The sequence below is a fragment of the Alligator sinensis genome, unplaced genomic scaffold, assembly GCF_000455745.1.
Source record: "Alligator sinensis unplaced genomic scaffold, ASM45574v1 scaffold379_1, whole genome shotgun sequence".
Taxonomy (NCBI): domain Eukaryota; kingdom Metazoa; phylum Chordata; order Crocodylia; family Alligatoridae; genus Alligator; species Alligator sinensis.
Window position 1 is genome coordinate 1,582,409 of NW_005842001.1, and position 26,438 is coordinate 1,608,846.

Below are 26,438 nucleotides of genomic sequence, written 5' to 3' on the forward strand. Positions count from 1 at the left end.
TGCTGGGGTCAGATGACCCTAGCCAGCTGTCTATCTAGTCTTCCCTTAAAGCCCCCCAAGGCAGGGGAGAGCACCACCTCCCTTGGAAGCCCATTCCAAAGTTTGGCTACCATCACCGTGAAGAAGTTTTTCCTGATGTCTAGGCTAAATCTACTCTCTGTCAGTTTGTGGCCATTGTTCCTTGTTACCCCAAAAGACACCCCGGTGAACAGAGCATCACCAATATTGGTTCAGTTTTTCCTGTGAAAGTCCCTGGAAAACTCCAAAAATAAACTTTCTATGTCCCCTTCAAGGAGCATATCCCTCCATCCTTTGGGCACAAGAAGGCATCACTGGCTTCATATTCTTTTGTCCAAGTGTTAGGTGTACAGATGACAAGAACAAAATGATTCTGAGTCTTTGGCTCAGCCTGACTGATATGTGGTTGCCCAGTTTCTGTGAGTCCAGAGCAGCAATGCTTAACCTTGTGGCCCCATGGGCTGATTAGTGGTATGCAGCAGGTCCACATACTGCATCCTACAGGTGAGGTTAATTTGTGGGGTGGATCCAGTGTGGGGTTGGCGCATAAAGTTAGTCCATGAGTGTGACCCCCCACATGCCAGATATGGTCATGGAGTGGCACTCTGTGTGTGCATAGGACCATGTCATCTGATCTGTAGGGTTCTCCATGGCTCTGAAAATTTGGCAGTGGGAGAGTGGTGGAAATATTAATTGTCACATCAGTTAATGCTACCAGAACTCCCCCATTGCCAGATTTCCAGACCTGTCAGGAACCCAATGGGCCAGATAACGTGGCCCCACAGGCCGGATTTGTCCCAGAGTCCAGAGGCTGAGCACCCCTGGTCTAGACTATTTAAAATCCATATATTCAATAATTTAACAATAGTCATATCATAATTTAATGAGAGGCAGAAGGTTAAAATACCCAGGCCTTTCCTTGACACTGACAACAATTGCAAAGGTTCATCACTGTGTATTTCTGTTTAATGTCATGCTTCTGCTTGTACAAGTAGGAAAGCCCAGCTATGCAGCAGTAAAGTCCCATAGAGTTCCCCTCTTCCTCTGCTGGAATTAAACTACCACTCCCTGTCCAAGCAATCTGTTTCTCGAGAAAAGGGAGACACTTACAAGACAATGTTTGTTAAAAGCTGTTTTGACCTATCTTTGGTGTTCCCTACAATTCAGTGGACTAGCATACTTTGCATTTTGAGATATTCAAGTTGTTTGAACTGAAGGTTAGAGAAATTCCCCCTTCCTATTCCCCATCATAGATACAGCAGTGCCTCTTTCATTAGGCCAAATTGTTCTACTTCACTGGCTGATTCTTCCCCAGTGCAAGTTACTTTTACTGTGAGCTACAGAAAGGTTTAATTCCCATACATTTTCAGTTGATGCCACTGAAGGTTTGGATGTGAACACATGACACAAGAGTTGAGAAGCTGATAAGTGCCATTGTTCCTGTATGTTAGCTGGTGAGGTATAGAGGTGTAGTTACACTGCTGAATGGTTTCTGAAACAGAAGTGTGGATTCTCATCATTTGTGCAGCTACAATGCTTGTCATGACTGGCAGAAATGTATGGAGGGAATTTCAATAAGAGTTTAAGGCTAATCCATCTCCTACCCCATTTATTATAGATGTACTTGTTTAATGAATAACAATTTCTACAGAAGGAGGTAAAGCATGGCTCTTCTTTCCCCACAACATAAAAGGACTTTTGTTGAAACACCTCGCATATTTTAAACTTTAAAGTAACCATCTGAAGTGTTTATGCGCCCACCTTTTAGAACTCATGAGAATACATGGATGTATTTTTTAGCTACTCTGAAAAGCTGATTTTTAAAAATATACTGCATGCAAAAAAACAGGAGAAACTTAAATGCTTGTTAATAACTTAAGAACTTAAATAAGCTGATACTTGATAATGTAACCTACATTAATGAGAAGGTATTACATGGTCAATAATTGGAAACTTCACCTCTCCTGTTCAATATGTAATTTATTCCAGTATAAACATATTGTGAAAAAGAATATGCTCTGGCATTCTCTACCTATTTTTCCTGAGAAAACTAAAAAAAGGCATAAGAAGATCAGAATGGTATAAAGATATTCATATCAGAGCAGCAACAGGCTTCATGGCAGGGCTACAAAATACTCCTTTATGTTATCAAGAATATAGAAAATAATGTGTAGGTTGCATTGCAGAGCTCCCACATTTTTAACATCCAGTCTAGGAGCAATAACATTTCATAGAGAGGGTAACTGCTTTACCCTGGCTGATATTGTTATATTAATGAAAATCGTCAATAAAAACATCAATTTCTGCTATAGTATAAACGCAGCTGTGGATGAGCTTGAACTGCAGCCCTGAGATAAAGTCATCTCATGAAGATGTCTACATTTTTTACTAATTCTAGATGTCAAGATAATTTGATTTCCCAAATTAAAACTTTATGCAGTTTAAGAAGATTAAGGTTAGGGAGTATATTGGCAAAAGCAACTGTCACCATCATGAAGAATTTTCAACAACTCTAATTTTCTTCTCCTATGTCTGTTATGTGTGGAGCAAAATGGAAAAAGATTCATAAAAATATTAAAGTACTTATATAATCTACCATAAAAAGTTTTCACAGGAAAGCTGTGTTTCTTGTAAATCTACATGTTCATTTAATGAGTTTTTGACAATTTTTTGGAAGGCATGAAGGGAATAATGCAAGACTGTTGAGGCTAAAATTTAAATTTTATTAGAAGATCTGTGAAATCTAATACAAATAGACATAGAAACATTTAAGGTTACAATCATTCAGATATATGCTGCAGAAATGGGCCCTCAGTATACAGGGATATGTGGTCCTTCTGTTTAAGAAATATATATTTAACCTTTTACTCTCCTGTAACAAAGTTTTTTTATTTAGGTAGTGTTGGAGTGATGTTGTAGCCACGATGGTTTAGGAATGATGCAAGAAGCAAAGATTTTTTGGGGGGCGGTAATATCTTTCATTGGACCAACTGCACAGTTGGGATAAAGTTAGACAAGCTTTTGAATGCAAGGCATTCTTCACCAGGGCTCAGCTTAGGGCTTGCTTGCTTGTTTGCTTGTTGTGACAGCACTGTAATCTCAAGCTTTTCTTTGCTATATCCTGCGAATGTTCCTTTTTCATGTTAAAATGGATCTGTGGCTCAATAACAGTTTAAAAATGGAAATACTCCTTTAAACACTCAGAATTAGCAGTCCTAATGATATTTTTGCAGACTCTTTCTGATTCCAAACAGTTTTAAAACAAAAGCTTTGGGTAGGATGTAAATAATACCTCTGGGCATATACCAGTCACCAAATACAAGAAGATTTTTTTCCTGTGATTAAGTAATTTAATAACTGTCTATTAAATAGTTTCTTGAACCATCTCAGGTGCTGTCTTGTCTTGGAGACAAGATTATGGACTGAATGGATTAGTCCCAAAGTATGGAAAAGCTTATGGAAATGCCCACTGAACTGTTAAAACGTTCTTTTGGATCTCACTGCTCCATGTGTCCCTGATTCAGTGTCCAGTGGATGGGCTTCTTTCCACTGATTTCAGTGAGCATTAGATCAGGTCCTGTAAGAAAAAAAAGAGAGGCCTCTATGAGCCTGACTTGCACCAGCCCCAAAAGAGAAGGGGAGAGGGAATATTCCTTTAGTAAACATTTTTTTTTAATATAGAGAAAATATTTGTGACCATATTCTAACCATCGACATACCCTAGCCATTGTATATTTGTTACGTGGAAGGTCTGAACCAAAAAGACATAAGCAGAAAAAGCTTTAAGGATCTTGTTGTATATAGTTTTCTGTTCAAAGTTTTTTATGCGATGAAGTTTTTATGTCTTTGAAGACTTTAATCCCATAAAAATACAAAGGGTAATAAAACAAATAGCAGGGTCAGTAGCTGGGAAAAAAATTGCTTTTGATAATACTGGTATCTTCTGTAGGAGTATTGACCAAAAGCTGCGGAACTGCTTTTTATTTTTATCCTCTGAGTAATGTTTTACTGCTGTTGTGCTCTGAGCCAGTCACTATTTGTACACTGTATAGATGCTCTACGGGCATGAGGTGGTGGAAGGGTTTTATTGGCAAAAGCTTATATTGTTCTCAAGGATATAAGGACCATTTAGAATACAGACCATTCTCAAGGACCATTTGCCTAAATGTATTTAGCCAAAAGTGAACTATGCCAGCAAGTGCCAGGAAAAACTCCATGCCACAACTCAGTGCCCCACATTCCATTTAGACTATATATATACATTATAAAATTATTCTCTATAACATAATGGCCAAATGTTAAATACCGAGTGCCTGATATCTGAGTATACAATATTGCCAACTTAATGTGTGCCCCTATCTGCACATGATGTTGGTTAATTGTGAATGCAATTAACTGGGCCTCTGGTTGTCAAAAATGAATCTTTAATGGGGTGGTTTAGTGGTATCTGTGACAGCCCTTTCACTCTAAAATCAAGTTTTGTTCATTCCTGTTCACAAGCCTCAAAGGGACAGGAAAAAAGTAGGGTTCATACAGATATGAAATAGCTTTCCTATAATTTAGAACACTGTTATTTTAAAGTCTGATATCTCTCATCTTACCAGCGCTAGCCACAGAGATGGCAAATATTTATCCCTGGAAAGCTGGAATTCCATCTTCACAAAAGGGAACAATTTATAGCATGATATCTGGTGGTTTGTGATACAATGGACACTTTAAAGCTGTCCAGAAATGAATGCTGTCTATTGTACACTATGGAGGAGTGTACATTTTAATCTCTGCTTTCCCCTGCTCTTTATTTAAGGAAAAAGAAGGCAGGGTTTTGGTTTTGAATGCCTCAGATCTTTGACATTTTAGAAGTTATGCTAGCAGATAGGAATCAGTGGGCAGAGTGCAGGTGATTCCTTAAAAGCAGAGGTGTCAGACTGGACTGGTCCATGGGCCAGATAAACAGCATGGGACCAGCCGCACGGGCTAGATTGGGTCCACAGACACCCCTCTCCCCAGAGGCCAGATCCAGTGCCCACAGAGCTCGCTCCAGCTGGTCAAGGGCTGCACTATACATGGCACCCACTCTGGCCAGATCAGGAAGCAAACCACATGCAGTGCCCTCACCAGACGGTCCTGCGCGCAACGCAGGTCCTGGACTGGCCAGAGTGGGTGCTGGATCCAGCATGTGGGAGATGCCCAGAGCGCCCTCCCCCACAACATGCCAGATCCAGCACCCACTCTAGCTCATTTGGGAGTGCACCATACATGGTGCCCACTCCATGTGCACTGTATCCAGTGCTCACCCTGGACCGATTAGAGCAGGTGCCATATGCAACTCACCTCCCAGGCTGGCTGCAGCAGGAATTGCAGGTGTTGGATCAGGAATGCAGGGCAGTCCTGGACTGGCCCTGTGTGGAGCCAGCACTGGGAGCCAGATAATGCCTTTGACCCCCCTGGTCTAAAAGTACAAGTTACCCTCCCCTTCCCCATGTCCCATCCCCCCTCGCCCAAAATCCAGTCTGAGTAATTGGAAAGGATATAAGAAACTCCACCAGGGCAGATGTGGAAGCAGTTTTCCCCACCGGCCACAGACCCTCTGGAGTAGTCTATAACTCTTGCAGCCACAAACTGGAGAAATGGACCAGATCTTCTCAGATGCACTTTACCTATCAAGACCAGTTAGCACAATTATCCAGGCTGATGGCATGGATCTATGTGTCATGTGAGAAATTGTGTGCGTATAAACTACTTACTCCCTGCATAGATTACTGATATCCTGCCCTAATCTCAGCACAGCACAATTGCACCATTTCTGTTGCATTCAGAGCTGTCTGAAGTCATGGAAGGATGGAAGGATTTGAATCTGAATGCAGTTTATCTCCAAGTTACAAATTATATTCCAGAATTGCATAAATAAAGGAATTGATTCAGTGGGGAACATTACATGTAGCATGGTCTTGCTATTGCAAGCATATGTTTTTCTCTCTACAAGAATGGCCTTATTCTTAAATTTTGCTTCTACTAAAAAATGTGGGTCTGCCTTTTGTGAACAGACTCTCCAGCAGAGCTAAGCAGATTTCATTTGTGAGACATATTGTACTAAAGCAAACAGATCAAGGCACTCTTTTCACTGGATCCAGCATTCTACTTCTTGAAGTAAACTCATATAATACATACCAAAGAACCTGTTGTTTAGGAATATTACAGAAAAGGACACAGAGACTTTATTCTTGGTGACTGCAGCCTTCCATTCCAGCCTAGCAAAAGCAGTTGTCGGTGGAGCACATTACTCAGAAATGCACATTTTTTTTCTTGGGGAATGTTATATCACTGATGGATGACCTTGAGAACTGAAGGAAACCTTGTCAGAGAAATAGCTAGCTGTACCACAGTGGGATTTTCATTGAGTCACTCCAGCTTAAGGAGTCATACATGGCATAAACTCCCTGTTAAAGCATGCACATTTTTCTCCTTATGCTTTGTCTTTGTTGATTTGTGGCTGCTAACCCTGTGCAAGTGAATGTTTATATGAATACAAGATTAAATGGAATGAAGAAATATTGAAGATTTTATCATCCATACTAGCAACAGAGGCTGTATGTCAGCAGCGGACACAGCTCCTGATGAGAAACCTGATTTTACAGCAAATGTAGCTCACAGTGAGCTGTATTTAGAGCTGTATCAGAAACAGTGGTTAATTCCGGTCATAGGCAGATATAGTCACAGTGTTCAATGAGACTGGTTCTGGCTTGGAAATATTGCTTTTGCTTGGAACTGGAATGTCCTATTTTACCCTGGGAGCCCATTTTGGGTGATACTTCCTTATGTTTGGAAGGCCAGCACTACATATTACATAAGCGTGTTTTAAGATGTTACGTGATTCATAACTTTTGTGCCGATACCCTTGTAACAGGGGTGAATGTCACTCTTAATGCAAACTGTGTTTAAATATAATATTTTAAGGCTGATATTCCATGTAGACCCAGTACTTGAGTCACACCAACCCAAGAGGTAATATGAATGCTTTATAGCGTTTAGCCAGAAATCAAATACTGAATCAGGACTTCACATCAGGTAAAGGAAGTGACCTTCAGAGAACATGGAATCAATTTTTCTTTTCATCTTGAAGATAATTTGTCCAAGACTTTTCTCCCCATTGAATACATAGGCTCACTTCCCTGAAAACTGTTTACAAATGTTCTTTCTACATTAAATTGATTTTCTGTGTGTGAGATAGGCAGTGTTTTCTGGAACTAATTTGAATTCCTCTCCAATTAATATTCAAGGCCAAAATATGTTATCTTTGCATGACTGTGCAATTATTAAAGAAAAAATATCATCTGTAAAGGTAATTATTTTTCTTTTTTTCTTTTAAATAGCTGTTCACTTTCTACTGACATGGTATATATCGTTTCTATGCCTTTTTTAGGCTATGATTGAAGAAGCCATCACCAGAGAAGAATCTTTTTCAGTTATGTACACACCATTTGCAACAAAAGCAAAGGCTGACAAAATAGACAAGATGAAAGAAGCTTTTGCTAAAAAACACCCTGACTATGTAGACTACATATACACAGGTAACGGTGCCGTCAAACTGCATTGGAGTGTATTTGTGTATGTCTCTAGCTGACACTGACTTTAGTTTGTGGATGTCTTGGGCCAGATCCTACAAATACTTGCTTTCACATGTGATATAATTCATTCATGTACAGAGGACCAACATATGGCATAGGCTTTGAACTAGTGCCCAGCTAAAGGAGAATTTGACGTGCGATATCCAAAATTTCATTCTCTGTTTTCCTTATTTATAGCATAGTTTTTTTTATAAGGTCAGTTTTTCTCTAAAGGCATGAGTTCATCCTAATCTTTGGAGGAGTTCTGTAGTTGATAGCTCTTGAGGGTATAATGTTTTACCTCTGGTCTACAACATTATCATCCCTGCTGAGCACCATTGCTTTCATCGCTCCCCACAGGTGCTGAGGTTTCATGGCTATGTGAACGGGTGGTCAAGCCTCCTTCAGAACAGAACAAGGACCTTGAGTAGGGTCTAGAAGTGAATAAGGTGGAAGGCCTGGGGGTCAAGAGTGAACAGTTGGATTCTTTTGTGCAACTCCCGTCTGTCATCTCCGGTTAGAGTAAACCAGAGTAGCCTATTCTGGAGTTGCTAAACAATTAAATCCCAGTGACCAGATCCTCAGCCCAAGAGAAATAGGCAGGGTATTCTGGAAAGGAAAAGGTAGAAAGAAAGGAACTCCTCGCCATGATTGCTAATTTAGTAACTGAGAACAATGATGACTGATATGACTGATAAGATTCTGAAGCTTCATGTTATAGTGCCGAAATAGATAGAGGGAAAAGTAATTACTCGATATCAGCTCAATTTACTTGAGCACATTTGTTCATCATCACACAAACCAGCCCTACTGCTAGCACAGTTTGGACAGGTTCTGCAGAAGGTTGGAAACACTGAAATGCTGTTTGCTTTCTAGAAGTGCTGCCTTTAGATCAGAGCTAAAGCTAATTGGTTGGGCCATACGGCTACATTACTCTCCATACTATACTTGCTTTGTTACTATGAACAAGATCTTGAAGACAATTAACACATCACCTTTCAGGAACACTGGAACAAACAAACAAGCAGAGATTAATAAATCCAAGCATTTACAACAAGGGCATGCAAGTATTTAATACATATAAGCATATTTATCATTTTATTTCATGTGTAAGAAAGTCATTGTATAAAAACAGATTACCTTGATTTTATAGGTTGAGGAGCACACACATGTGGGGTGGAGGGGTTTAAAGAGAGAAAAGAGAGATTCATTTTTCATGGAGGTTGTAAAGTTGCTGTCTTCTGTTTACTTGCTGATGCAACTTTGTGGAGAATTTCCAGGGAACAAAAGTATTGGCATTAAAAGGAGTGTAATATAAAACTCTGTAAACCTGATTGGAAAAGAGATAAATTCATGTCTCACATAACCTCATTCCTCCCCTCCCCAAACAATTTATACCTGTAGTGAGATTTTCAAAAGCACCTAAGTGCAAGCTGCATTGGAAATCAATAGGTCAATAGCGTCCTTAATTTTGTATTTTTTTCATTAAAGGAAGGAAGGAAGGAAGAGAGGGAGAGAGGGTGAGAGGAAGCGAGGGAGGGAGGGAAAGGAGGACAGGACAGGATAGGATCTAGTTGTACACTATTTTAATCAATCATTGCTGGTCTTGATCAAGTACATGTAACAAAGCTAGTTGCATGGTTACAGCACCCTCCGGACATCAGAAGAGTTACTTGAGTTTTACACTACAATGACTGTGTGTGGAATACAGCTCATTGACTTCTCTGGAAATGGTACTGTACAGCTAGGCCATAATTGGGTCCATTGTGTGCCACTTCCTGTGTGATGCAAGTAAAGAATACTAAAAGATTTAGCGTGGCTTTGTTTTGTCTGGTTTGCTTTTGTGAACTTAATGAGGGTGAAAGACGTTAAGCTAGCAGATCTGGAGACTACCGCTCCCATATGTTCAAAAAAGAGATAAGAGTACAGACAATGCAACATTGCAAGCTGCTCAACCAACCTACCTTATTTCTGATCTGGAAGGACCAACCTCAGAGGTTGAGAACTCAGTATATTTTTCCATTCTCAATCAGTCACAACCCTCTCTTGAGGCAGCTGACAATGGTCAATGGTCAATGGACAATGGTACAAATTAATGTCAATTGAGGTGGTGTCTTTTTGGTGACTTACCTATTCAGGCCTGGATAGAAAGCACAAAGGTATTTCACATGGTCCAGCAAAGATTCTTCAGCTAGTGGCAGTCATTGGCAATCTTTTTTCTGTTTGGGATGGGTGTGAACTTGTGTCCTGCTAGTCAAACAATTCCATATTTCACCTTTTTCTGATTTAAAATGTGAACTAAAATGCTTTTTTTTAAGTATGCTTTTCAATACCAATGTCCTCCTGAAGTTTTCATTTCAAATACCCTCAAAAATTAATTCAGTAGCGCTCATACTTCTTATTTCAAGTTTTGATATATTGTAAGGATTCAGTTGCTCCCCAACTTGTCTTATGATGCCAGGGTAGAAAGGAGGTATATTTTTAAATCCAAATGCACAGCACAGTCCATTTTAAATTTTAGAATGCATCAGAGACAGAAAGCTTTCTGGACATGGGTAAGGTTTTAAAGGCAACAGCTGCAACACCCAAATGACTGCTAAATGAGACTTTGACAGACAGTGTTTTATATTTCTGACTGTAAACCACTGAGTAAGTCAACTCTATATATATAAATGAAATAAAAAAATGAAAGGTACAGCACAAGACTGCTCCTAACAACACCTTTAACAGTTTGGGGTTTTTTCTGGATGCTGTTATTTTGAGAAGTTGCTTTGTTAAATTTCATTGACTGCTATATATTGGTGGAACTTTTTTTTCAGGCAAGTAGTGAATATTGTAGCTACTTCAGTGCTTCCAGAAATGTAAAAGCAGACACTGCTCTTGTTGTTCTATTCTAGATGCACGTGGGCTCCATATCTTGCCACAGACAGCTGACTGGGTTTCTCTGTGTTCCCAACAATACTTGTTAACTCTGGGTTTCAAAACCAAAGATGTTGGGAAGTTCTTGGAAAAGATGTCAAGTAGGAAGCTGCCCACTTTTTCAGGTACGTCAGCTTGCCTAGCAGTGTTAATACAATTCAGTGTATCACTTCCAGGGGTAGAAAACTTTCTGCACCATGGGCTGGGGGGCTGTGTAGTCTAAGTGGATTTTATTCGTCTTAGAATAACATTCTTCCTCCTCCTCACCCACTCTATGTAGGCTTTTGTCACCCATCCCTCTCAATTTTGGTGCAAGCAGATACCCATTGGGCACGTCTACATGTGCATATTAATGTGTAGCAATAAACTCCAGCACTTATTGCTCCAGAGTTTATTGCTCCTGGGCACCACATTTACACATGTGCCTGGGACCACAGCACATTGAGCTGGGTTGGAGCATCTCTGGCTGGCATGGGTCCGGGGGGGCCAGCCTGCCAGTCCCGGGCTAGTCTGACCCGGCTCAAGGTGCTGCAGAGGAGTCGTCTTAAGCAGGGGTGCTCCAGTGTGGGGCTGGCTTGCAGGCAGCCCCCGCACTAGAGCATCCTAATGCCCCAGACAGCCCTGTCAGCGTCTACACATGCAGTACTGTGGATTAAAAAACTCGGCAGCAGGGTAGTGCTTGTACCCTGCTGCAGAGTTTATCAGTTTATTCCAGACTAAAAGCCTTGCATGTGTAGACGCTGAGATGGTTACTTTGGAGCTAAATAGGTAATTGCAGTAAATGACTGGTGTAGATGCATCCACTCTGCTTATCCTGGCTGTAGAGTAGTAGTGGTGCTAAACTGGTGTTAATCATTGGGGTGCTAAACTGGTGCCCTAAATTAGTTGCCTTCCCCATCATAGAGTTCTTTAGGCAAATCACTTCGTTTCTTTGTTCCTTGATTCTTCCTTGATTCTTCCTGGAAATGGGGACAATCATACTGCCTTACCTGCATTAAAGATTATCAAGTGTTTGGATACTTGGATAACATGGTAATGGGTAGGCCTGTGCAAAGCAGAAAGTATTTGCTTTGGATTCAGATTCGGCGGGACAGTGATTTGATTCAATGATTTGAATCACTGTCCTGATTTGATTTGGCCAAATCCAAATCTGAAGATATTTGGCAGTGAATTTTATTCAGCCATAGACTATACAGGCAGATAGTGCCAGCAGGCTGAGCCCAGGCTTGAGCCGGCAGCCCCAGGAGAAGCCGTGGCTCGTGCAGCTGCTCCCCTGGCTGCCCCTGCACCGGGGTGAGGCAGGCAGTGCTGGCAGCCCCAGGAGAAATTCTGGAGGCTGGGGAGAATGATTGGGAGATGGGGAATTGAACCAGGAGCTAGGGGGAAGCCCCTGTTTGTTCCCCCAGCCCCCAATCATTTCCCCCTAGCTCCCTGATCATTCCCCCCAGGCCCCGTGGCTTCTCCTGGGGCTGCTGGCTCAAGCCACAGCTTGTCCGGCTGCTGCCCCGGCTGCCCCCACTGCTGCTGGGGTGAGGCAGGCAGTGCTGGCAGCTCCAGGAGAAGCCACAGGGGCTGGGGGAATGATTAGGGGCTGGGGGATTGAACAGAGAACTGGGGAATCAAACTGGGAGCTGGGGGGAAGCCCCTGTTTGTTCTCTCAGCCTCCGATCATGAGGCCAAATCTCCCAATCAAATCGGCTACTGAAGCTTTGCACAGCCCTAGTAATGGGAGCTATATAAGACCTATAGAGAGGTGTGGAATGATGCTGTGTGTATACTGTTGATAGTAGTAGATGCATGGTCCTAATCGTACATCTTCCCTGTAATCCAAGGGTATGATTGCAACTTGTGTAAATATGCACAGCTAGCTAACTCAGGTACCAATAACAATGTAACTTTTGCTTCATTGTCTTTAATATTTATTTAACTAGAATCACTAGCCAGCTTGTATAGCTAATGCTGTTTCTTTTTTGGTTGCTGTGGGAGTGTCTAGCTGGTAGGGCACAGCTGAACAGAGAGCGGGGAGCGGGGAGAGGATATTGAAGAGGCGGTGTAGTGTATAGGAAAAGGGTATCCCCAGTTGATGCAGTCTATGAGTTCTCTTGTGGTGTTGCCCGTGTTTTTAGACACTCCTGAATTCAGCCAGAGCAGCAGTATATTTGTAGTGAGACCTTCAATGCTTCTACTTATTGAGTTAATGCAGTCCTCTGGAACGGTGCCCCTGGGCTTCCTTCTTACGGCTCCTGTGCAAACAGCAGGAGATGCCGCAGCGCAGGGAACCTGAAACAGGAGGGAAAGAGAAGGGCAGTAGGGCATTTGGAGTGAGACTGAGGTGCAGATCCTATGAGGGACAGGTTGGATTGATGGCCTCTCAGCAGAGGGGAAAAAATAAAAGCTAGAATAAACAAAAGCACTCAGGCCCCAGTGACAGCATCGGGATCTAGAGGTCCCTGCTTCTGCTGATTTTATTGTGCTCCTGCAGACAGACTTTCTGGCTCTTCTCCAAGATCACGTGGCTCTCAGTCCACTCTAGAATGAAATGTATGGTGGCATGAACAAAAACAATACCAATATTTACTATTTCATTTCTTAGAGCACAAACATCCTTTTGGTCCTCTTATAAGAGAAGAATTAGGAAGACACTTGGAAACCATGGGGAAAAAGATCTTGCCAGTAATGGATTTTATCCGAAGCACCAAATTAACTGTGGGTATAGCATCTACTTAACAGCTCCCAGTAAATGCAGTATTAGAAGTTTGTACATGTGTGAATGACTGAGATATGTGCTTTGTGTGCATTTTTATTTAGTTGCTTCAAAAAATATTTAAATTAATATGCAACTTGATTAGCAAAAAAAAAAGTTTTTAAATTAGTGACTCTTTATTGCCACACTTTCAAAACCTATTACAAGATGCAGTAAATTTCTACCTGTACATTTTGAAAGTCCCCAGCTAACTGGACACAGTAGAGTTAGATCAACAGTGAGTGCTTAGGAAAAAACAGCCCCAAACATTTCAGTTTAGGCTTTTTCAACGTTTATCTTCACTTGCAGTTTTTTTCAAAACCTCATTCCATATTGTATTATATTCCTAATCCTAATAACGAGCCTAACCACCACAGCTGCTTGCTACGTTTTAAAATGCAGAATGTCCCATACATTTCATTAACTTCTCCATCAAGAGTTAACAACTGCAACTCAAAATGATCCTAGAGACCTAAACTTAGCCCCTAGCTGGCAAAGCAAGGAAAGCAACCTTCAAATCTGATACAGCCACATTGACAGGATTTTAGTTCATTCACGCCATACTTTTTGCAATAAAGTACACAGCTTTTTAGCACCATAGCTTTTGATTAGCACAAAAGGTCAAAAATCAAATTTGCATGTAGACTAGACTATTTTAATGCAATTCTTAAATTATTCTCCGGAAAATAAGTGGAAGAAACCTCTCCTCCACAGACGGCAAATGCTAATGTTAACATTTTTTCCCCTAGCAATAACAGTTTTCTAGTCATCTATGCCTTAGAAAAATCAAAGTCATTTCCTCATCAGGGATATCTTAGCAAATCACAGGTTTGACAGTCCTAGTTTGTGACACCAGATAGGAGGTTGTCAAAAATTGCTACTTAACAACCTCTAGCAAAGGGAAAATATTAGCCAAAGTTACAGAAAAGCTTCTCTTTGCTCTCAGATTTCTGTAAGTGAAAAACTAAGGGTCTGACCCTACAAACCTAGTGGGATCATAAGATCATAGCAAAGATCTGGAAGGGACCTCACAAGGCCATCTGAAAGTGTTCAACATCCTCAAAGATGGGCCCTAACAAACTATTTGCTGCTTAGCCCTGGGTGGAAAAGTGGCAGAAGCCTGACATACATGGCAAAGGAATTGGACATCCTTTGTTTCTACTGCTAGCATTTCTCCTTGAATGACCCCGGGCCCCATGTAACTGTTGAACATGTTAATGTAAATGGGCCTTTTCTAGAAGGTGTAGTACTATTCATCCATGACATGCTTATGTTTCTTTGACATAAGAATAAAGCACTGAAGCTTGGGTAGACTTTATGGCACTGACATTTCCACTGGTGAAATCCTCACCCCACTGAAATCATGGCAAAATTCCCATTGACATCAATACAGCCAGAATGTCACCCCAGGTGGTTTTGGGCCCTGTAGTGCCCTCAGAAGGCTTTATGAGGGAAAATTAGTTGAGAGGTGCTAATAGTACATTAATGAGGTCTGGGTTTCTCCCTCCTGTCTGACAAAGGAGAAAACTTCTCCTAGAAACATGTTTGATTTCCCTCCTTCTAGTCTGTTCTGGGAATAATTTTGGGGAAACAAGGTTCTGTGGTCTAAATAGAAAAGTTCTTCATTTAAGATCCTGTTATCAGAAACAGATAAGATATCAGATAAGATACAAACAGCTACCCTAAAGGACAAGTCAGTGAAACACATGCTAGGATTGTTTGAGTTTACAAACCGTTTTCTCAGGGGGTGTGAATTGGCATAGCCCCATTGATTTCAATACAGCAATGTTCATTTACACTAGCTGAGGCTTACCCTTGTGCATTTAAAATGACAGTTATTACTAAGCTGGATAACAGGTAAGGATACCCAAAGTGTGGTGACTGAAATCCTGGCATCATTGAAATCAAGGGCAAAAATCCCATTGTTTTCAGAGGGCCCAGCACTTCACCCGCTTCACACTGTTTTGAGAGGTCCTTCCTGAATGGCACGTAAGGCACCAAGAAACAGAATTTTAACTGGACCGAGTAAGAGGCGCATTCAAATACATTCTTAACCAGCAGCTAGTTTGCCCAAGGGGTCATACTTGGGGTCTCTCTCAAGAAAAGTAAAACCTTAGATAAAACTAATTATCATGGATTTGGCCCCAGCAGCTGCCAATCTTGCACACAACAATAAAGAAACCAGCATATATTCTTGGTGAAAAGCTGTTTTCCTTCCCTTCAGTCATCTTAGTGTAAACTGATTGTGACAAGATAGCAGCCCTGACACAAGATCAGGTTGTAAAGCAACCTAGGCCTGACAGTGCAGAGACAGGACTGCTCTGCTATCCCTGATTGAGGCTACTTTCTAGGCACTGCAGAAATTGGACACTTCCATTTGCCTGCAATTATTCCAAGTTTCTCTTAAAACTACAAGATTGACCTGTTGTTTATCTCACTCAAAGGAAACAAAATCTCTTTTTGGAATGAATCTGCTTTACAGACTGCTCCCCTTCAGTTACTGATATTACTTGTACAAGCTTCTCTTAAGTGAAAAGAAGACAGAATAATTTTAGTAGGGAAAAAAGCAATGCTTACACAGAAAAGGCAGGGTTATTTCTTGTAGAATCCAAAATTCTTCTAGTTATCTTCTGATGTTCTTGGGTGAAAACGTCTCAGAGCTAATTAAACAATGGCAGCAGTCCTAAATAGACGTCAGTCCCACTACTTCAGACTAGCAGCTCAGTAACTTGAAGTTAATTATACAATTTGTACAAGCATTACCATTTGTAAGACCTGAAGCGTAATGATAAATGTACACAGAAAATATTTTACGAAACCAATTGTGATACTCTTAATTACACTCCATAGTACCTCACTACATACCCAGCCTCATTTCAAACAAGAGGACTGTTTGCACAGTAAGGTGATATTCAGAGTAAATAAGTACCATACTTTCTCACATGCAACATGCCCTCAAATAAAAGAAGCAATTTGGTTTTAGAAGGTAGAATGCAGGGAAAAAAGACTTTTTTCCAGCATTGTGGTTGACTGTGACGTCGAGTACGTCCTCCTGAAAACACAGAGGCTAGGAACAGAAATTACCCATAAACCAGTCCACGTAAGCAGTGTAAACCTGTAACAGAACAGAAGTTCAGTGCACATAGACCAGTTTCAAAATGGCAGAAACTGGTTTAAGATAGACCTGGGTGGATTTAATATCAGCTTTAACTGATTTAGATTAAACTGGTCTATCAAACTTCTGTCCAGGTCCCTCCTGACACAAGTTAACCTTGCAGTCCCTCAGCGTCCCAGATTGCTTTGTACGTCCCCCTGACAGAGCAGCCCCCTGCACCAGCCCAGCGCCTAGCTCGCCCCACCGCCAGGCTGTCACAGAGCTGAGGCAGGAAAGCAGGGCAATGTCGGGGGCGGTGGGGGAACAGAGCCTGACACCCCAGCTCTGGCCACAAAGCCCCAGTTTGCCCCGCTGCAGGGAACTGAGGGGAGCTCCCTCCTCCTCTCCCATTCAGACAAGTGGATGCTTGGCTCCGGAGCTGCCACAGGTGGGTGTGGGGAGCAGTTTTCTGGCCGGTGCCCCCCCACTTTGCAGGTCTACCCCCGTGGTGGGAGCTCCCCATGCCCCCATGCTGCACAGGCAGGGGCACCCAGTCTGGGAGACTGCTCCCACCCTGAAGCAGTATCTGAGCCAAGCAGCCATGCTGGGGAGGGGGGACTGGGGGAATTCCCCTCAGCTCCTCACAGCAGGGCAGCCCCAAGCTGGGGGAATCCCAGGCCAGGGCAGGGAAAGCCTCCTAAGGTGGGGGCTCCCTCATGCCCCTACACCCAGCTGCATGGGCAGGCACCCAGTCTAGGGGACCATCCCCTCCCTCCCACCGGCAGGGGTGGGCCTGAGCCATAGCCCAGCCAAGCTGCATGGGGGAGGGAGGAGGGAACCCCCCTCTGGTCCCATGAGGCAGGGCAGACCAGTGCTTGGGGTTCCCTGGGCCAGGCCAGGGGAAACCCCCTTAGGCAGGGGCTCCCCACAAGATAGCCCAGCATTGGGATGGGGGGCTCCTCAACCACCTATAGGGGGAAAGCAGGAGGTTGGGAGCATCCACTAGCCAGCCAGTTGGGATGGCCTTCACTCAGCTGGGCTCAGCAACGGCTGGCAGGCTGGAAGATGTTCTCTCAAGAGCCTCAGCTTCTGGCCTGGCCTAACGCAGGCATCTGGCTGCCTTTCCTAACTAAAAAGTGAACATCAGTTCAGTTCATTATCAATCCAATCTATACGGCTTAGAGAAAGCTGCAAAGATTGAATCGATTCCACCTTGGGCTTTTTGACTGTCTGTACTTAGCCAGAGCATCCAGGAAGTGCATCTATCCATCAACACTTGCACTAGCCTCAATCAAGCTCATAGTTTCTTCGTTTTTTGTGGACAGCTCTTTTTTTTTTTAAATGGACTTTATGGACAAGCATTTTTAAGCTTTTATTTCCATACTGCCCACACATATATGGACTGTTAACAATCCTGTGCTTCAGGCACAAGCGCTAGTGCCCAGCCACTAGCTATGGCTGTGACAGGGTTAACGCAGGACTCCACCCCTTCAGCTTGCCGAGTCAGAAAAGCAGCAGTCATTTTGACAGCTCCCACGACATGCACAGTGTCTCCAGGTGAGCTTCTTTTCCAGTGAAGAAAACAGTTTCCATGCTTACTTTTGGGGGCAAAAGGTGCATGTTGTATGTAAGAAAATACCATATATCACACAGTACTGCTTAAACTGTAGCATCTCCAGCTGGTGGTAAGAATTCTTTAAATATGATCTGACTAGATATTTTTACCAAAGCAAAACATTCCCTTTATTCCTTTCCATTCTCTACAAGAAAAGAATCAGTAAGGCATTTGGATACTCATACTCCAGGGTCCCACTGTGAACCCCTTGTAAGCTGTTACTCAAACAATAAAAACCACTGCACTAGGTTCTGCCACTCTTGTCCACAATGAATGGTACCTACCTACCATCAGTGTGCCCTCGTTGTGAAGAAGGCTAAAGGCATACTGGGTTGCATTAGTAGGAGTGTTACCAGCAGATGGACGGAAGTGATTATTCCCTTCTATTTGGCACTGGTGAGGCCAATCTGTAGTACAGTATCAAGTTTTGGGCCCCCCCACTACAAAAAGGGTATAGACAAATTAGAGAGAGTTGAGCAGAGTCAAGAAAAATGGTTAAAGGGCTGGGACACACGACTTATGAGGAGTAGCTGAGGGGCGATTTAATAGTAGCCTTCAACTACCTGAAGACTGGTTCCAAAGAGGATGGAGCTGGACTGTTCTCAGGGGTGGCAGATGACAGAACAAGGAGTAATGGGCTTAAGTTATAGTAAGGGAAGTTTAGGTTAGATATTAGGAAACACTCTCTCACTAGGAGGGTAGTAAAACACTGGAGCAGGTCACCAAGAGAAGTTGTGGAACCTCCATCCTTGGAGGTTTTTAAGACCCAGGTAGACATTGGCTGGGATGAGAGAGTTGGGTTAGGTCCTGCTTTGAGCAGGACATTACACTAGATGACCTCCTGAGATCCCTTCCAATGCTAATTTTCTATGATTCTATGATGTTAATCAGCCCTGTATTTGTGGAACAAGCTGTTACTTCAACATGAGCGAGCTGTGGCTGCCAGCAGTTTAGTTATCTCACTTCATGAATGTGGATGAACAAGGCCTAAATGGGCTCCTCCATAGGACAACAATAGAATACAGAATTTGCAGAACTAATTGTTTTGCTGCCTTTTTCAGTTCCATGAAAGTATTTATGCTACACTGATTGCAGAATATGCTTTATGGAGCAAGCTAGGGGCTTTGAAGAAATTTAATGCAGGTTTCAACATAATGCTGCAGCCCATCATGGGTCTGTTCACAAAGCATTGCTCTAATCAGATGATAAATTGATAAAATGGAGATCCATTAATAGGGCTTGTGCAAAGTGGTGCTCTTCAAGCTGATAGACAAACATACAATCATATAAAGAAGGACCAGAAGGGACCTGTAAAATCATTAAGTCCAGTCTCCTGCCATGGGCAGGAGGTAATTGGGCTCAAACGAGCTCAACAAGGTATTTGTCAAAACACCTGCCAGGTGTTTGCTGTAGCTATTCCTGCTTCATTTCTGTTAAACTACTACATTGTTTCTCTTAGTTTCTAGCACTCAGAAAGTCAGCTTTATAAATTAATAGAATGGACACAAAGGTTATTTCTCAAGTACTGTCTAAATGTTGGCGTAAAAAGCCCATGGCTTTTAGAAGTCTCAGTAGCATATTGGCCCAACGCCTGCTGACAATATGCAGCCTGAAGTTCTAAAGGACAGTGTAGGTTGCACTGTTAGAGGCCATCTAAATGCATTTGCAATGCAACATGAGTGTTATTTAGCTTTAGGTTTCATGCTTCAGAAGCCTCTCTATCTGTCCAGCGAGTGGCAGCTGTTAAATTCCACTTGTAATAAGCTGGTTCTGTCTTAAGTCAGTGCTCTGCCACCCAGGGTCCTAGAGAGGGACTAAGACCTGATGCTGAGGCACTGCTTCCTTGGATGTACTGGCTTACTAGCATACCTCTTGAAAGTCTTCTGCTTAATCCACAGAGGGACAAACTTATCAATGAGCTCAGAAGAAACTGTTTAAAAGGGATCATTTTAGCTGTAGGTTTTCTATGGACTTTCTCTTTACAGAACTCCTTGGCTAGTTTGAAGAAGGCTACAAAGCAAGGCCCAGCATTTGTTACTTCTACTTTTTGTTCCTTCCTTGTGAAACCTGGATACTTTATGCTTGGACACATCTGCCAAGGAACAGCATTATGGTTGGCCTGCCTGCTAATGTTTTGTGCCCTTTTTGTCTTGGCATTAAAAGTGTGTCCTGTATTTGTTGGTTACATCACATTCCCAGTTCTTAAGTGTTAAGCACTTCCATCTGTTCAATAAGCTAGTTCTTTCCCACTAAAGCTTCCCTGCAAGCTTTTACTATTTATTTACCATTCAATACACCTGTGTGAGGCAGTTTCAGTTTCTTCCTTAGCCACTTTCTTTTTTTCTTTTGCTGCAGCTTAGTAGTCTCTTGAATTCCACTGTAGTTCATGTAATTCCCCATCATGTGGTTCAGATCCCCATGGACTCTTCTTTCTGCCAGCAGCAGTTATATACACTCTCCTTCTGCATTTTTCATTGTCACTGAAACACAACCTCTGACAACATTCAACCTGCTATAATCCATTTTAAAAATCCTGCTGTACGTTATTTATTTATTTACCTCTGGCCTACTGTAGATTTAAATAACATTGCTATGTCCACAGAGCACCAGCTGGCTCAGTTATCCAATTTGTTTGCTTTAGTTCCATGGCGCGCGCTCATATTTTTCTGGCAAATCAAACTAACAAAGAGTTGTTTCCATTTTGCCTCTGCTTATTGATAATTGGAGAAGCCCCACTGGGACAGCATGATTCAGCCAATGAGAAAGCATTTTTAACTTGCTTTCTTAGCTGATGAGTCAATACGCTCACTTCTAAAAACTTACACAAAGGGTTTCTTGGGTGGTTTTCAAGAAAGGCAAAGAGCAGCCTCCTGCTCCAACTAAAATTGTATTTGATATATGTTAGCTTCTCCCTCTCTCTCTCTCCTTCTCCTTGATTACTCTTCTTTATGTCCATGTATGTACAGTATATAGCTTATAAAGTATAAGCTACTTAAGACACTGGTGGGTAAAGTAGACAGTTATTTAAAATGTGCAAATGGTACTAGATAGTTCCCAAATCCCATGGATTTCAGTATTAGAAATGGAACTAAGCATGCCTGCTTCTGGCTCTTTACACCTCATTATAACTCCTTACCTTGTCAGTCAAAGTCTCTGCTTAGCCTCCCCTCAGCTGTTTGCACCTCATTAAGGCTCAGCCCATCCTTACTGGGAGCATCTGGCCTCAAAGCAACTTTGAAATTGTTTCATAGTTCATAGTTTCATAGTTTCAGGGTCGGAAGGGACCTAATAGATCTTCTAGCCCGCCCCCCCGCCAGGGCGGGAGAACAACCCAAAAACACAAACAAAACCACTCACCCTAAAAACAAAAACGGGACTCAAATGAGTCCAGCCAGGTAAGTATCCAGCCTCTTCTTAAAGATCCCCAGGGTAGGGGCCAGCACCACCTCCCTTGGAAGTTGGTTCCAGCTCCTAGCCGCCCTAACTGTGAAGTAGTTTTTTCGGATGTCCAATCTGTACCTCCTCTCCATCAACTTGTGCCCATTATTCCTTGTTATGCCAGCAGGGGCTAGGGGAAACAGCGTCTCCCCCAAACCCTTCTGGTTCCCCCTAGTGAGTTTATAGACGGTCACCAGGTCCCCCCTCAGCCTTCTCTTGTGGAGGCTGAATAGGTTCAAGTCCCGCAGTCTCTCACTGTAGGGTCTGCCCTGTTGTCCCCGGATCATGCGGGTGGCCCTCCTCTGGACCCTCTCCATGTTGTCCACATCCCTCCTGAAATGGGGCGCACAGAACTGGACACAATACTCCAGCTGCGGCCTGACCAGCGTCGCATAGAGGGGGAGGATCACCTCCCTGGCTCTACTCGAGATGCACCTGTGGATGCACGACAAGGTCCGGTTAGCCCTGCCAACCATGACCTCGCATTGTCGGCCCATGTTCATCTTGGAGTCAATAATGACACCAAGATCCCTTTCCGCCTCCGTGCTCTCAAGTAGGGAGCTCCCCATCGTATAAGTGTGCTGCTGGTTCCTACTACCCAAGTGCAGCACCCTGCACTTGTCCGTATTGAAACGCATCCTGTTCCTGTCTGCCCACCCCTGTAACCTATCCAGATCCTTCTGCAATCTCTCTCTCCCTGCTAGCGTGCTCACCTCCCCCCAAATTTTGGTGTCATCAGCGAATTTAAACAGGTTGCTCTCCACCCCAACATCAAGATCGCTGATGAAGAAATTGAACAGCGCAGGCCCCAGGACCGAGCCCTGGGGGACTCCACTACCCACCTCCCCCCAAGGGCATATGATAGGAATAATTTAGGGGTTTTGTCTATTGTAACTGATACAGTGAGACTTGTAATATTGCTTTTTTGGTTTAAAAATTAAGATAGAAATTGGTCAAAATAATTGTTTCCTCTCCCTTACCTTTGCACCCCTTGCCCTGATGGCAAGACCCCCATTACTTACCTTTGCACCCCTTGCCCTGATGGCGTCTCCTGGCAGGGCCTTCTTCAATTTAGGGTGGCTAATAGCATAGCACTGACTGGCACTGAGATGAAGTAAAACAATTAATGCCTCCTTATATCAGGGAATTTTCTAATTACTAAATCACCCTGCTACATCTGACCCAGGCAGTGTATAATTTCAGTGTCAGCATTAGTATAAACCTTTTCCCTGATGATACATAGAGCTTCCTGTAGGTCAAACCATGGAAACTTAACTTTTTCTATAGCATAGCACTGACTGGCACTGAGATGAAGTAAAACAATTAATGCCTCCTTATATCAGGGAATTTTCTAATTACTAAATCACCCTGCTACATCTGACCCAGGCAGTGTATAATTTCAGTGTCAGCATTAGTATAAACCTTTTCCCTGATGATACATAGAGCTTCCTGTAGGTCAAACCATGGAAACTTAACTTTTTCTGAGCATAAGAATTGAGTTATAAGGTGGAAAGGATGGATTCTTACCCCTTTTGCCCCCACAGGTCCTATTAAGAGGCTTTCTTCTTTTTTCAGCCTAAAATTATTTATGGCTACTTTCTACCCATTTGTTCTTGCATCACTGTTGTCTTTTATCTTGAATAGCTCTTTCCTATTGGTGTTTACACCAACACTCCCCCTACTGATGTATTTATAGACAGCAATAATGCCCCCTTCTCAACCCTTGTGTTATTAAACTAAACAAGCCAATCTCCTCTCCTTTAATAAAATAGGCTCTCCAGTTGCATGATAATCCTAGTAGCCCTGCTCTGCCCATGTTCCAGTTTGAATCCACCCTTCTGCACAAATCACCAGAACTGTACCCAGTATTCCAGATGTGGTCTCAATAGGATCAGATGAAATGACTTCAAAATTTTCCAATCATTGGGGGAAATACCCCACCTTATACACTCTAGGACTCAGTTTGCCTTTTCCATGGCCACATCACATTGTTAGTTCATAGTCATCTTTTGTAGGCAGGCACCTACATCAGAAACAGCAGCAGCACCTTAAAATCCCTGTGTGCCTAAATTGCTGCTGGTGGGCCTTCAGAAAACTGTTTGAGTCCTGTTGTCATTGAGTCACTTGGAGCCTCAGCCCATGTCCAGGTCCCATAGGATTCTCAGCTTAGGTGGTCCCTTACAGTGCCTGCTGCGGTCAACATTTTCAGAGAACACACATGCATTGCACATGTACAGGAGAGAGCCATACACAAGACTTTTGGGTGCTGGCTGGCACTGTTTCATGACCCCTAGCAATTAAGACACTAACCAGGGTCCTTGGAGCCTGTCTTTGAACCCCTCCTTTGCCTGATTTATTGCAGAGACTAGATCTCAGGGCTTTCCCTGCCAGGACCAGATGCTAACTACTGGACTATTAGGTGACATGCAATGATGTTCTCTAAATATCATTTTTGAAGCTATGCTATTGGATTCAAATTATTAAATATTCACTGGGCCAAGAAGATAAACAAGTGAAAGGTTGGCTCTGTAGGCTAGCGGTTAGGTTACACGCATGGCATATAGGAAATAAAAGCTCATGTCCCTGATCCAGTGAATGCAGCAGGAGCAAAGCAGTGTCAGGATGCCCAAGGACCATGTGGTGAACACAGCTTTGCGGTGATGCATGTAGGCCTATGTGGTTTGAAAATCCTACTAGGTACCAATCTCTAAATTTGAGCATTGTGATACTTTTGAAAATATGACCCTAAAACTCTAATCTGACAAGCACTTGGGCACATGCTTCCCTTTTAATTTAAACACTTGACTAACTTCCTCACATGCTTACATTTTGTGTTCAAATGCTACCAAGATCAGAGTCCATCTCTGCAGTTTCGTCATGTGTTATAGCCAGGTGTGAAAGCTGTGGGTTTTCCTTGTTTGTGAACATGTCAGGGATTTTTCCATTATGTGGTTTCCTGAACCTCTTCACTGAAGCATTAAAGGAAACCCAAAAAGTCGAACAACAGTTTAACAAAGAGGATTATGGAATAGGCTTTTCTAAGTGAGAAAAGAAAAAAGTACATTCGTGTTGGTTATCTGGGGTCTGCTCTTGCATATCAGTTATCAACAATTTTTCTTCTAGTACTACTAGAGAGATTGTGTAAAGTCTTTTTTCCTATATAAGATTCTAAAAAGCATTATCTTAAAGGTGTTTTATGCTTCTTTGGTTATAGAATTACCACTGGGAATATATATGACGATAAGCCCTGACATAAGTCTCAAAGGAGAGGTATGTTTTCTGTGGCTCTCTTCTAACCCATTTGCTTTTGCTAAGAGACTAGGAGAGTTTCTGTGCATGTTCAGGTGTGATAGAGAAGTTGCAATATGCCAGCCTCCTCCGCCAGTTGCAGCGAGTCAAGGAACAGTCCCAAGTGATTAATCAAGCGATAGCTGAGCTAGCAACCGTTCCCTATCTGCAGGACATCAGTCAGCAAGATGCTGAATTGGTGAGTATTTATTTTTAATCCTTGTTTTGGCTCTTGCAGGCAGTGAGCCAAGGGATGGGGGGAAAGAGATGTTGCAATGTAATTTGTAATGGAAGTCAATGCTTAATATTCACAGACTCTGGACTAGTTTTGAAATTCTCCTTGCAATATTTTATCAGAAGAGGTGCTGAGCTCCTGCATGGGTACTTTTTGTGGAAGGGTGGGAAGCATTTGCTTTTATATTCTAAAAACATCTTTCCTTCCCCCAACCCTCCAAAAACAAGCCTGGAAAATGATTGCAATTATTCAGATCATGATATGCAAAAATATCCAGCAGCATAGCCAGCTGCACCAAGAGAGGCAGAATGTTCTTGGGGTTCGAGTGCAGGACTAGAAATCAGGAAGCAAGAGATTTTTATTCTTACCTTCCTGTGCAATCCTGAGCAAATCCCTTTGCCCCTCTGTACTTTAGGGTTGGTTTTTTTTCCCTCCCCTCTATAAAATGAGGATAGTAATATTTGCAGAAGTGTTACGAAGCTGAATTCATTAACAAGTTTAACAGCCTGATACGTGCAAATGGAATGTGCTATAGCAGTGCCAAGTGGTACTATAGTTATGTCAAGTTTGTGGGGTGTTCAACAATTTGCTCAGGTAAAACAAATTTCTCCCTTTGTTCTCCTGAGTGAGGATTACATATTCCTCACTCCCTACTTTTATAGTCAGTCAAGCGTTGATGATCTAAATGTTGGCCTCTGAGATTCTGGGTTTTCCTGAAGCCAGTCTCGAGCCATGGCTGCTGTCCTCCAGAGCCCCTGAGCTCTGTAGAACCAGGGCTTCACAGAACAGCTTGCCATAAGGAACTAAACAGCTCCATCTTGTTGAGGGAGGTAGTTGCTAGGGCTGTGTGAAGCTTCAGCCCCTGAATCGATTCGGTGGAGATTCAGCCCTTTAATCTCTCCGGATCGAATCGGAACCCTCCAAATCGATTCGGAAAGATTCGGTGATTCGGACAGCTTTAAATGTTTTTTCTACATACCTCTATGTAGCAGGGAGCTCCTGAATGCTGCGATGCTGGGGTGCATGTAGCGTCCCACAGCAGCATGGGGGCTCCCCAGTACACTTAGCAGCAGACCCAGAAGTGGACCAGAAACGCTTCCTGTCCACTTCCAGGACTGCCGGGGAGCACATGAGGGCCCCCCCCACACCACCACAGCTCAGCAACTGGTGCCTCCTGGGTCTGGGGAGGCACCTGGGGTCCCCCCATGGCCTATCGCTGAGCTGGGAGGGGCATGGGGGGCCCCCCAGCACACTCCCCAGCAAACCCAGTACTTCTGGTCCACTTCCAGGTTCGCTGCTGAGCACATGGAGGGCCTCCTGTGGGACGCGCCATCTGCCCCAGCCTTGCAGCATTCACAAGCCATGCTGGTGCCTCGAGGTATGTAGAAAAAACATTTAAAGCTGTGTCTATGGCCGAATCGCTGAGTCTCTGAATCAGCATTAAATCTTCAGATTCGGCCAAATTGAATCAGGGACAGTGATCC

At 43.0% G+C, this 26,438-nt stretch overlaps 1 protein-coding gene across 1 annotated transcript in view; it reads left to right on the plus strand.

The window, feature by feature from the left end:
• The window catches only part of SPATA16 (spermatogenesis associated 16), a 147,102-nt gene that overhangs the window by 90,770 nt on the left and 29,894 nt on the right, over positions 1–26,438 (plus strand). Inside the window, exons 6-9 of the mRNA XM_006021729.2 lie at positions 7,439–7,586; positions 10,520–10,666; positions 13,135–13,247; positions 24,754–24,918. Of these exons, the coding sequence (XP_006021791.1) occupies positions 7,439–7,586; positions 10,520–10,666; positions 13,135–13,247; positions 24,754–24,918 (573 nt within the window). The remainder of the gene's footprint in view (positions 1–7,438; positions 7,587–10,519; positions 10,667–13,134; positions 13,248–24,753; positions 24,919–26,438) is intronic.